Source organism: Phaenicophaeus curvirostris, chromosome 28 (genome assembly GCF_032191515.1).
Source record: "Phaenicophaeus curvirostris isolate KB17595 chromosome 28, BPBGC_Pcur_1.0, whole genome shotgun sequence".
In the NCBI taxonomy this organism is placed as follows: domain Eukaryota; kingdom Metazoa; phylum Chordata; class Aves; order Cuculiformes; family Cuculidae; genus Phaenicophaeus; species Phaenicophaeus curvirostris.
The window spans coordinates 5,384,431-5,397,621 of record NC_091419.1 but is presented as its reverse complement, the minus strand read 5'-3'; the positions used below and the strand labels follow the sequence as shown (position 1 = coordinate 5,397,621).

Sequence of the window (13,191 nt, the reverse complement as noted above, 5' to 3'; positions counted from 1 at the left end):
TCTTTCCATCTTGTAGGGGTGGAGTTGTTTCCTGATATCTCACACAAGTTCCTGCAGAAACAAACAGTACGCGTGCAGGCACTAGGCTATGCGACATAGAAAATCTTCTGGAGTTTGCTTGTCTGTGTGTCTGTGGTTGATTGCTCCTGTAAGGCAACAGCTAAATGTCCGTTAAAATCTCTGGGATTTTCTGCAGGAACTGCAAAACGATTTAGATCGGGAGACCAGTAACCTGCAAGAGCTCGAGGCTCAGAAACAAGACGCCCAAGACCGCCTGGATGAGATGGACCAGCAGAAAGCCAAGCTGAAAGATATGCTGAATGATGTAAGGCAGAAGTGCCAAGAAGAAACACAGGTGGTGAGTGGATGCTAATGCTGGACGTACGGAGAGCAGTGTCTCTTGTTGAAGGCTTGTAGGGATAGGACAAGTGGGAACAGGTATCAGCTAGAGAGGGGTAGATTTGGGCTAGACATAAGGAAGAATTTCTTCCCTATGAGATTGGTGAGGCCCTGGCACAGGTTGCCCAGTTCAGTTGTGGCTGCCCCATCCCTGGAGGGGTTCAAGGCCAGGTTGAATGGGGCTTGGAGCCCCTGATCCAGTGGAAGGTGTCGCTGCCCATGGCAGGGGGTTGGAACTAGATGATCTCAAAGGTCCCTTCCAACCCAAACCATTCTATGATTCTATGAAATTCTGTTTAATTCTGTTTAATTCTGTTTAAGGAATAAGCTGGCTGTGTTTATTTTATTTTGCCATACATAGCAATTCCCACACAAATACACAGGGGTTTGAGAAAGGATTTTGCTATCTTGGATACCTTTCATAATGGTCATAAATGGAGGATTGAACCAATTGATCTTCAGAGGTCCCTTTCCGTATAAAATATTATTCTGCGAACGTATAAACATTTGTTCAACTTAATAGGGTAGTTGAGAAGCGTTATCCCTAACAGCCCATGGGCAGTGGTGTGGATTGTAATCACTATGAACCTCCTGTCAGTATTCTGAGTTAAAAACAGGTTTCCAGGGCATACAGCTGTGAGTACAGCTAGGATGCTATCTTTGTGTAGAAACATAGCGTGTGAGGTCGTGAAAGGAAGTGTACAAGGTAGTAGTTGATAGGCTTTACAACTTTCTATAATTTATTATAAATTCATAGTTTATTAAGTTACATTTATTTCAGATTTCACTCTGATTTTTGTAATATTTTGTTTCAGATTTCATCTCTAAAAATACAGATTCAATCTCAGGAATCAGATCTAAAATCGCAGGAAGATGACCTTAATAGAGCAAAAGCAGAGCTGAATCGCCTCCAGCAAGAAGAGACCCAGCTAGAGCAGAGCATCCAGGCTGGAAAAGTGCAGCTTGAAACAATAATCAAATCTCTAAAATCAACACAGGAAGAAATAAACCAGGTATTCACTGTAGTTTATACAACTTTGTTTTTCGCTTCTTGAAAGGCGATGAGTTGAACATCAGCTAGAAATGTTGTTTTTCAGAAAAGGAAAAAATGCTGGTTGGTGCAATAAACTTGTTTGCTTGGTAGGTTCCTTCCCGGTTTGGATCAGGAGAGGTTTGGTGCTGGTGGGGTGAAAATAAAGCTATTTTGCAACCATGCTTAACGAGAATGCAAGAGTGACACGGTTATTGAATGCATAACCTACTAAAGCATTTTTCACTGCTTAGGCAAGAAGTAAACTTTCTCAGCTTCAAGAGAGCCACCAAGAAGTCAGTAAGAGCATAGAGGAATATAACGAAGCACTCAATGGGGTCCACAGTGGCAGTCTGACTAATTTAGCAGACATAAGTGAAGGCCTTGGGCAGCCGGAAAGGAGCAATTATGGAGCTATGGTAAGAAAAATGACTGCTGTTTATTGTATTTTATAGTTGTTCGGTTGGGAACTTGCACCTGAGCTGAAGTTAAGGTGTTTGTATAGTTGGCTTTTGGTGTGTTGGCAAACACCACGATCCCTGCAAGGCAGCAGTCCAGTGCAAGGCGGAGCAAAGAGTTTAATGCTCACAGAAAAGCTGATTTTTAAGGTTTGGGTTAGTTCTTGTGCTAGGACCTTGTGCCTGTGTAATTCTAGCAGTGTGGATATGTCAGCAAACTGTAAGGATGTACAAAACCAAGGAAAAGGTCACGTTAACCCTTGGTTTGTAACCTGGTGCATCTTTAGTCTCAGGAATTGGGTAAAAGACGTGTTCCTTCCCAAAATACATAGGCAGCTCTCTGCTGCTTAAACAGTTCCAGCATCATTGACCTCATTTATTATGTTTTCTTTTAATCAGTATTTTTCCAAAATCATAAGATCCTTTGTGTTCTTAAATATTTTCCCAGTCAGTTTCTTTTGGATACTTATTGCTCATTTGGCTATTTTATAAATAACTCCAAATCACAAGATTTTTCTTTTTTTTTTAAATGTATTTCTTCACTTGAAATGGAAAAGTTGCATACTTGCCTGGTTCTATTACACATCTACTCGGTGCTTTCTTCTTAGGGAAACATGTTTTCCAGAATCCTTGTAAGCACAAGATTATGAACAACAACACATTGAGACACGATCCTAGAACATGTTAGAGCCTAGTTTCTGGGCTTGCATGGCTTGCATAAACGTGATATTTCATTTCCAGTGGAGACTTCCACATGTTCCTCTTATTTGCAAGCCTAAGAATTGCTTACTGGAAGAAAACTCCATGTGTTCACAGTAAATGTTTTAAACCATTGTGTTCCTTTCCTGTTTCTTAATTCTTCCTTCCTCTTCCTCCTCTCCCCACCTCCCTCCTGGCTGTTCTGAGAAGTATTCATTAAGACTTTTTCATTTGCATCTTGTAAAGGGAGGAGAGAAATCCAGTGCTGGAAGCAGCGTAAGCGGTGGTTGTTGTTGGCTGTTCCTCATGTTGGAGTTGAGTGGCTTTGCTGTCGTTGGATCTTGAGTATGGGTGCTCAGCAGTAATTTCTTGTGTTTGTAGTCCTCAGAAAGATTTGTGTATCTTCCTCTTTTAACTGTCTTACCTGAAGCTGAGCGGTGAAATAGCTGGGAGAGAAGAATGCTTTGACAGCACGATGGTTTGCGTTTGTTATTCCAGTATTTGAAAACTGAGTATATGAGAATAAGAGAAACAGTTTAACTTTTTATTGTTCTAGGTATTGTTATTTTTTGATGCTCTGCTCTCTCGGGCTACGTTTTTCCTTCTGTTGTGTAATGACTTCTGCTTAAAAGCCATTTATTCAGAAAGTTCTTTAAGAAGTAATTTTTAGGATCATAAAACAGGAACTAAGATACCGTAGAATTTCTGCTAAATGAGTAACTGAGCATTTTAATTATGGCAAGTTGCTGTAATGTTTCTCCTCTTAATTTTTAGGATGATCCATTTAAGAATAAAGCCTTGATGTTTACCAATAATACACAGGAATTGCATTCAGACCCATTCCAGTCAGAAGATCCTTTTAAATCTGATCCGTTTAAGGGAGCCGACCCTTTCAAAGGCAGTAAGTGATCCATGCCTTACCTGAAACCTTGAAGAGCGATTGTTGACTAAGAGACATTGTCACAAGTTTTTATCTTCTTGCTTAATAGTGGATAAAAAAATGTTTTTTCTCTTCTACATAGGTGACCCATTCCAGCACGATCCTTTTTCAGAACAGCCGCCAGCTCCAGCAGGTAACAGCCCTTTCGATGATGGGATAGGTGTTTTTAGCCAAGCATAAAGATTTCCAAGGTTTCCCTCGCCACGGATTTTTGGTTTGCCTGTGGGAACTTAAAAACCTGACAGAGTGTGCATTCAGGATCCATATGTTAATAACGTGCCTGTAACACTTTAGTAAGTCCATAACTTTAATATAAACATCTATGTGGTCAAACATAGTTACTACCCTGTTTAGGAGAGGTATTGAGAAGTTTTATCCCATTTATACCAGGTCATGGTGTGTTTTAATCAATGAGTGTGAGGTGAAATGTGGAATTATGGACACATGCTAGGTGCTACATTCTATGTACCTTTAATGCTCCTTCTAGATCCATTTGGAGGTGATCCCTTTAAGGAAAGTGACCCATTTCGAAGTTCTGCCCCTGAGGATTTCTTCAAGAAACAAGTGAAGAGCGACCCATTTACCTCGGATCCGTTCACAAAACCCCCCGCTTTACCCTCAAAGGTCAGTAATTTTTAAATCTACTCATAATAGATTCTGTTACTATTGACAGGCTTTTTTCCTGACTGATGAAATACCATGAATTTTGTTCTTACAATTAAGCATAGATTAAGGCAATCAGCAGTTTGTTCTTTCCTGTGAAGTGACTGTAACTTTTCAGCTGACAACCCACTTGTATTAGGTTTTTTCCCAACCGACCTCAGCAGTTACTTAGCAAAGCATTTTCCACGGTAATGATGTGTTCACCATGCAACTACAGTTAGGTGGATATTTGGTTTTCTGTGTTGGAATTCCAGCCCACGAGTACCCACCCACTCACACTCCATCCACGTTTCTGTTTGTGTAGTCACGTAGTGAAGGAGATCAGGGTTACTGAGCCAACAGCACAGTGGAAGGACTGCACAGAAGATGTTTGGCAAACATAGAGTCACAATTCTTAAGCTGTCATACATGTGTGTGGTTGTTTTGGGGATGGATTTTCTGGTTTCGTTTTTCAATGAATCCTTTTCCTCGCCCTTGTGGCGTTCACTGACTGCGGCCACACAAGTGTTAGAGCAGTATTCTGGTATTCATCATTATTTGTTTAAGTCTTGCAACATAGGTTTGTACTCGGGTAACAGCAGACTTTTCAAACTGCAGAGCAACTGTAAACACCATCTATTTAAAAAGAAATGATATACAGCCTCACTGAATCCACCATAGGGGAAATCCCTGCTCTGAAATTCAGGCTCTTTTAAAGACTGAACAGTAATGGGTGTGATTTCTTATTTTGCCCTTGAAACTCACACCACTTGTATTGCTCTGTGATGCGATTGTCCCTTGAGTGTTTTTCACCTGTAGGTACTTGGTGTTTTGTTCGAGGCTATCAGTAGCCAAATGCGCTAACAATGCAAATTAGATACAATTGGTCGATTTGACCCTGCTGGGTGTCCACTGAACAGTGGTCTGAAACAGGAAATAATCTGTCTTAAAGCAAGAGGTTTTGATATGCACGGAAAGGCAAGTGCACAGCGCACCAGAGCAGTAATTATCTCTATCTGTTCTTGTTTAGCCTGACCCTTTTGAAAGCAGTGATCCTTTCACGCCTTCCAGTATCTCTTCAAAAGGTCCAGGTAAGGAGGAAAAAATTTCTTGTGAAGATGCTTAAGGAGGTGTTTCTCTGTGAAAGAAGAGTAAATTTCTCCTTCAGACAACTCTTAGCTATTGTTTTATAGAACTCTCTTTTCACATCTCATACCACGTCCAAATACGAATGTTTTTTAATCACCTTCATTGGCACCAAGTCATTCTTCATAATAGTTATTTTAAATAACTTTTTCTTTTCTGCTTCAGATCCGTTTGGAACACTGGATCCATTTGGAAGTGGTGCTTTCAGTAGTGGTGAGGGGTTTGCAGACTTCAGTCAGATGTCAAAGGTAAAGGTTACAAGGAAAGCAACTGTCCTATTAAAAACTGATGTACAGGTAATTGTTTCTAAGCCTGTGATATGACTAACTTTTCAGCTGACAACCCACTTCTGTTAGGTTGTTTTTTCCAACCAACCTCAGTAGTTACTTAGTGAAGCGTTTTCCATCCATCTCAGACACAGTGAGGTCTTACCGAGAGTGGGAGATTCACTTAACTTTTCACAGACATTTTCAAATACCGGAGGAGGAAAAGAAATAACTTATAATTTTGACTTGTAAGAAAAGATTTGTTTCAGATAGGAACATAATTCAGTGTCCAGCTTTCCTCTGAGTCGTGAAGTCTGCTTCTTGGATACTTCAACTCTCACAGTATCCTGACTTGTTCTTAAACTTCTCCATGAGTGCAGGGAACCAGAGGAAAGTGGAAAACATGGTGTGCTGACATTTCAGAGCTCTTAACAGAACCGCTGCTCCCTTGAGTTCTTAGTATAAACTGAGTACATAGGGTGTTCCAAATGGACCTCAGTCCTTACCTCTTCCTCTGGTTGAGTCATAGCCTGCTGTCAACTTTCTGAGATGGAATTTGCAGTTGGCATGAGTTGCCCAGCTCTTTATGCTGAGGTCCTCAATAGCACTTGGACATTGTAGATTAAATGCTAACTCGAAAACGGGTTTTCATATCACTGGCTGTAAATTCGTTGTGTTTTTTCTGACTGTTCCATAGTTTCCCTGGGGCCTGGCTCTCCGCTAGGTGGCACTGGCTTCTCAACTGGTCATGGCCTCGCTTGGGTTGGGAGGATTGGCCAAGGGCCAACTGTCAGCGTTGGCTTTGCCTACAACATTCCTCTTCCTGCATTTCAGAATGATAAATTTCCATGGATGGCATGTTTTTTTGTGCTTTTTTTATCAAGAGCCACCTGAATGGAGGAAATATTAAAATTGTGGGTTGGGAATTTTCAGCAGCATGTTTTCCAGGCTTTTAGCAAGTCACACACAGCGTCTTGTCTTTCTTGTAAAAGCTGCTGTGTGTGACTTGCTAAAAGCCTGGAAAACATGCTGCAATCCACCGTGTTCGTCTGGTTTCTGTAAGGGTGCTGTTCATCAGAGGGAAGGCCTGGCTCTAGTGGCTGGTCATTGCCAAACTGTAAAAAGTAGAGTTTTACTTCCTTTTATTTTTCTCACCAGCTTTTTGCTAGGACTAAAAGTTCTACAAGTACTTAAGGGATTAAGAGCATGAGTACTTCTAAGTGTTAATGATGTCCTAGCACCTCTGCCAGTGGGCGTTAGCTGCTCACACCACTGACACAATTCTGTAAGCCTGTCCTCGTTTTTTGAAGTTAATGCTTTTACTCGCAGCTTTCATGACAACCAGTGCTCTGTGCTGTGCTTACATTCTTTTTCTGTTCTTTTTTCTCATCTAGTCAGTACCTTCAGACCCCTTTGCCTCCTCTTTTGGAGGGGTGGGATTCTCAGATGACCCTTTCAAAAGCAAATCAGACACACCAGCATTACCACCGAAGAAAAATGTCCCTCCACGACCCAAGCCACCCAGTGGTAAGGAGATTTTCTTTTTTTAATAGCCAGTTGCCCCCCATTTTCTGTATACTATTGGTCATAGGAAGAAGTTGGCAGGCTTTTGTCTCATTATCTTTGAATTTCAACCACAGAGGAAGGTGTGAGGTGGTCAATAAATTGGTAGAAATTGTCAGTACACCAGACTGCAACTCTTCAGATTGGAAAGCAGATGATTAGGGAGTGGTACGATCTGTAAAATCACTTGGGGCAGGGAAAAACAATTCTGTGTTTTCCAAATATCCCACAAATTACGTTAATAAACGGCACCTTCAGATTAACAGAGAGGCTTCGCTATATACAATACTCTAAATTTAGGGTATTCTTTTTTTGCCAGAGAAAACAGTGAATGCAAAAAAATTTCAAATGGGTTTAAAAATGTACTAAGTAATTCTTAGAAGAGAAATCCAGAAGGCAGCAGGGTCTACAAAAGCCAAAATACTCTCTCTGGCTCCTGTGCTGCTGAGTGTCTGCAAGGGATTCTGAAGAACAGCTGTATCTTAACCTTGTTTTGATGCTTCCTGAGGCATCTGCCACTAGGTACTAACCAGAACAGGGTTATAGACTGGGTGGACCTGTTCTGATCTGTCCAGGTTTGATCACTCTTGCATTCACACGTTGCTGCATTAATGAAATAATCTGGATAACAGGCTTGTTCCTGCTTGAAGTCCATTCTGCATGGAAATTCTTTAAAGTGTAGGAATCTCCTGAATTGAAAGTAAGATCTTGTTTAATGAAGATTCAGCTTCTGCTTGTTCGCCTTCCCTAGAGTTGGTTTTCAAAAGATTCAGATAGTAGTGAAACTGTTTTAAGAACTGAAGCCATGCAGAGCTGTTGGTTTCAAGTCTTCTTTTAACAGCAGTGGCAGAGTTCAGTTAATGCTAGCAGCAAACTTCTAGTTGGCTCAAAAAAAAAATCCACCCCAGCCTGGATTCTGCTTATGAATATAACTCTCCATCTAACGTTGGGTCAACATCTCATGTTCTCATGTACCCACTGACAGTGTTGGGAAGTTTAATACATGGAAAACAGGTTTTTTTATTAATGTCTCCCTGTCTAAATATGTGGGTTGTCTGCCTTTCTGCTGTGGCATTTTGGAGCAGAGCTTTGTGTCAGTGTTTCTTACTACTGAGGTACTGGAGAGCCTTCAGTAATTAAACACCCCATAATATGTAACGTTGACAAATATCAACTGATCAAACACAAATTAATAAAATCAGAGATAGAAAAGCTGAAGGTCATTGTATTTGGAGGTTTGAATGATGGGTTTTATTCTCTGGTTTTCAAGGGAAGTGTATAGGTGGCCATCTTCTTAAGAAATGCCTACATGATATATTTTAGTGTTTAAAAGGCTTACATAAAGTCAGATGAGTCAAGCAAATACTAAATACACCCATATTATCTATTTCATGTGGCTTCTTTCAATTTCTTGCTCGAGACATGATTATTCCAAGCAAATACAGTATAGTAGAAGCAGCAAAGATGAGAAGAATATGCCATAGGATTGACTCCCCTCCATGGGGTTTTTTTGGATTCGTGTCTCTTCGTTCCCTTTCTTGTATATATTGAGGAGTTCGGGAGAACTTTTAGCTTTAGTTCCTTGTTTTGCAATTAGATGTGTGCACTCAGCCTTTAATCAGTCCTTTCAAAATTTGTTTAACTCTGCACCCTCCCCTCTTCTCGGGAGAGACAACATTTGTGAGGTTCCGCTGCTCTGCCAAAAGCAAATGTTGTTGTGATAAAATAGACTCAGGAGGAAACAAAGCAAGGTTTTTTTAAAGCAACCAAGCCTCATGTGCTTGTGCAGTTACACTCCTCCCTTCCTTCCACAACTAAGGCAATCTGCAGTGGTTAAAGCATGAGAAATTATATAGTAATAAACTGCGATTCTAGCAGAGATACAGGCGTACAAATGTGCGTTCGAAATGGGAACGCTGCTCAGAAAACAAACAACAGACAAGAAACTTCCGTTGTTTCTTACCTTGCTCATTGGTCTGTTTAATTAAAAAACAAGTAGGTGATAAAGATCTTGCTTCAGGATGAATAAATGCTAGTTATTACCAGACAAATCTGTAGTTTGCCTTTCTGTGCCCAGTTTGTCCTCCTTTTTTGTAAAACTACTGTTTTGGGGGGATTTTTTGTGTGGGAAAGCACTCGTGTGGTTTGCCTGCATTTTGTTAGGCAGGTGTGATGAAGATCAAATGTAAACCTTTTTATGTCCTCAGCACCCTCCAGTCAGGTAGAAAATACTAACAAATACTTCTGCAGAGCACTGAAAGCTCTGATGTTCAAGTCGTTGTTGATAGGGGACACTAGCAAAATCCACCAGGGATTGTTTCTGATTCAGTGCTTTTCTATGTGTAGTTTTTAGGAGTTCTGTGACTTGCAGGTATTGTCTGATCAACCATTGAGGTGTTGCAGAGTGTCCCGGCCCGTTGTGGCCAAAGTTTGCTGCAGTTCCCATTGTGCCCACGTCTCTCAGTTTGGTCCAGATGGATGAGGGCTTGTGCATCAGGTCTTGTTTCTTCACAAAGCCAAAGGCAGAGCAAAGCTTTGGGGCCAGAAAATCGCTGCAGGCATAATCTCTGCTCACCGGTGAGTGAAGGTCAGATCCAAAGACCTTCAGCTGTTCCTGCAAAAAACTGTAGAAGATGTAGTTGAGATCGGCCGCTCTAACATGAAGGCTCTGAGACAATTGACTTACTGTGCCTCAGGGAACTTCCCAGCTGTGTCAGTAGCAGTGGTGGTCATTGGCCGGCCCGATAAATCCTGACTTGTTTGCTTGCTGCTTGTATAGTGAAGATTGGTTGGCGAGTTTGGATTGTGGGTTGGTTTTAGTTGGTGTTTGGTTTTTTTCCAAAGCTTGGATATCAGGAAGCAGCTGTGAGGTGCTGGCTGGATGAGCAGGTACTTCAGCTCAGAGCTGTTGGGTTGTTATATCTGGCAAGGATAGGAAAGCACCATGCGGCATGGACCTCCAAACCCCTGCCTTTCTCTTCTCAAGAACTAAGGTTAAGAGAGGGGGTGACAACTGTGAGATTATTTCCTTGAAGTTGTCTCTGAGGCTGAATCTCAGGCTTACGCTTGCTCTGTTCTTCATAAACCATTTTTCTTATTTCTCACTTCTTTTTGAACCAAAGTCTGTCAAGATCTTTGAGGTTACAGAGCCTTAAACTGATCCTGGCTTGGTCCAAGAGAAGTTTCTTCTGCTTGTGTTTCTGATTAAATGCTCTTCTGTGTTTTTTCAATATAACTATTTAAAGATAAAGAGCAGAATCTTTAACAGAGAAGGCTAATAAAGCAGTGAGTAAAAATAGAGAATGACAAGGGGTTCCAGGAGCAGCAACCCTGGATCCATCATCCCATCAGAGCTCCAATGGATCTGCGAAGATTCTCTCTGTCCTCTGCCTGGTTTAAAAGTCTTTTTAGGGTGAGGAAGATCAGTTAAGAAAGAGCTCTTCAGCTCTTCTGTCTAGTGTGCTCTCAAAAAAACCTCGTGGGAGTGTGAGCATGTTCTTTCTGTTCAGGAATTGCCCTCACAGGCCATGAATCCCTAGATAACAGGTCTTGTACAGCTCACCGGGGACCTGGCTGAAGGTATCTGATGTTCCCCAGGTGGTACTGGGGTGCTTGGAGGTTTCTTCAGAGAAAGGCACAAGGTTTTCTGTATTAATTGATGCTGTATCTTCAATAATGCTTAAAAAGCACCACAAAAATTATCCAGATATAAACCTAACGGGCTGTGATAAATGGAAAAGAAGACATTATTAATTGCATGCATCAGGAGAGATGATAGTGGTGGTTATTGATAGACTTGGGAAAGGTGCCCTGTGACTGGAGTCTAAATCCCAGTGCAAGGAATTTTCTCCAGCTGCCCTAAATCATGGCTAAGGTTTGTAGGTGTGTAAGTGCGTGGTGTTTTCTGCTGTCGAGGGTTGCCTGCAGAGTTCAGCACTCTGAACTTCTGGTCACATTCTATTTCTTATGCTCGTTCTTGGGCTTTGTAGGACTTTGTGTGATTAGGAATAAAAAAACTCTGAAAGAGCCGATACACTGAAACCTGTCAGTTAAAATAGGTTTGTAGGTTCTCACAGATGAACAGTTCTGTTTTCTGCCATGAGCTGCACATTGAGATCAGCCCGAGTCACCGCTAACTAGTTTCTAGGTAAAAGTTGTTGATTACAGAAAGAGAGAAACAGATTTTTTTTTTTTTCTCTTTTTTCTTTTTCTTTTTTTTTTTTTTTAAAGCACAGGAAGTCGCTGTGTGGGTGTCAGTGATTGGGTTATAAGTAAAATTCAGTGCTCTAGTGCTTTGATCGTGGGACCTACTGCTTTTGCCCCACCCTTACCACTTCCTTTAAATGCAGCCCCATGCATTCCACATTGCGGTTATAACAGTACTGTTAACCAGTGATATTAGTGGAAGAACCTTCACCACTAACCAGTGTGTAACCTTCAACCTCTGCTAAATTTTTATTGCTTGCTTATAGTGGTTTTGACCTTTTTAACCTTGAAAGAATGTAAAAGTCTAAAAATGCAGGAAGAAAATACACTGACCCACTTTGGTGTGCGTTCTTCTTGCAAAGATTATATAATAAAAATAATTGGTTTTATCACTGTTATGATTTATATAATATATTGAGTATTAATGACTAGTAGAGATGCTGGGTGTTATATTGACAGTGGGCTAGTAGACTTCTAAAAATTCAGCTTTTCTTTGGGATACCAATACATAAATAGCAGAAAAATATAGATTGGAATTCAAAGGATTACATATTGAATTCATCCCATGTAAGAAAGGAATTGGTGGATTTATTAAGCTGCTATTGAAATATAGATATGAAAATAAATTATATTGGGAATCATTATTCCAGACTGGACACGGTGAGTTTGTCACAGAACTTTGGCTTTGGGTTTTGATGCTTTTATTCCTTGTAGCTCTGCTGGCAACTGAATTTATAAATTGCCAGTTCAGAGTTTAGTGGTTGACAGCTCTGCCTTTCAGTTAAGGTCTCTGATGCTGTTCTCGCATTGGTTTTGTGACTGATAGTGCTTTTGAAATGTCAGTATATTGGGGAAAGTCGTGAGAAGGCAGGTAAGGGGATGGACCAGCCTGCCTGAGGCAGGAGGGGGATTCTCACCCCTCAGGGATTCTTGGCTTGTGGGGGGCACCAGGAGACCTCAGTGCGAGCAGAGGTTTGCTCTGTGCTTAATATGGGTGACTACGAATTATTAAAAATAGTATTAATTATGTTGTCGAGAACAAATTTAACCAGCCAAGGTGTTAGAGTTTTGTGTTTTTACCCAGTCACATGTTGCAAAACTGCTGGATGTATTTTGCTGCCCCACCAACAAAGTCAGAAGAGGCTTTTACTGATATAAGCAACATCTGACTGATCAAGTCCTAGTTTTTTCATCTTGATGGCTGGCAGATGCAGAGAAGCAACACCTGAACCTGGTGGTAGCTTGGGAAAATGAAAAGGACTTTAAGATCTATTACAGATCTGTGAAGATCTTCAGGATCTTAACATTTTATTGAACTTAATCTGACCCCCCCTTCATCTGTGATGCAAGTTGTAATCCATCATCTGCAGAAATTATGATTTGAGGTGAGGATCCTTTGCCCTCTCTTCACAAGTGTGGTTGCAGGAGGAGATTCTTGTCAGCCCCAAAGGAGCAAGAAATGCAAGAAAAATTAACAGCCAGCTCACAGAGCAACTTTCTATTCTGTTTGTGTGGTGCATGGGCTCTGGAAGGTAAATTTAAGGCAGATTTGCTCACTCAGTGCTCCCGGTTAAGAATGTCTGCTGAAAGAAAATATCCTGAAGGGAATTTGCTGGCAGAGCTTTGCTGAGCGGCTGGTGTGCACCCACATTCCAGGCTCACCTGCACCAGGACTGTCTAACTAGATAGTTTTCAGCTAGGTTCACTCAGTCTTTTGCACCCCTGGAAGCATTTCAGCTGCCTCTGACTCCTGCTGCCCACAATCAGATGCTGAACGCTGTCGGGCAGGGTTCAGAGGGGCAGGGCAAGGCAGTGTTTGGTGCAGCCCTGTGCTGCTCTTCT

The 13,191-nt window shown here is 41.3% G+C and overlaps 1 protein-coding gene across 6 annotated transcripts in view; it reads left to right on the top strand.

Annotated features, from left to right (window-relative positions):
- Positions 1–13,191, top strand: part of EPS15L1 (epidermal growth factor receptor pathway substrate 15 like 1) — a 42,897-nt gene that overhangs the window by 14,127 nt on the left and 15,579 nt on the right. For 5 of the 6 annotated variants that reach the window (XM_069878274.1, XM_069878273.1, XM_069878277.1 and 2 more), the window contains 9 exons: positions 197–358; positions 1,215–1,412; positions 1,684–1,848; positions 3,361–3,487; positions 3,609–3,659; positions 4,014–4,150; positions 5,199–5,259; positions 5,480–5,562; positions 6,975–7,107. In XM_069878274.1, coding sequence (XP_069734375.1) covers positions 197–358; positions 1,215–1,412; positions 1,684–1,848; positions 3,361–3,487; positions 3,609–3,659; positions 4,014–4,150; positions 5,199–5,259; positions 5,480–5,562; positions 6,975–7,107 — 1,117 coding nt within the window. The remainder of the gene's footprint in view (positions 1–196; positions 359–1,214; positions 1,413–1,683; positions 1,849–3,360; positions 3,488–3,608; positions 3,660–4,013; positions 4,151–5,198; positions 5,260–5,479; positions 5,563–6,974; positions 7,108–13,191) is intronic. The other variant, XM_069878278.1, reaches the window with a different exon arrangement.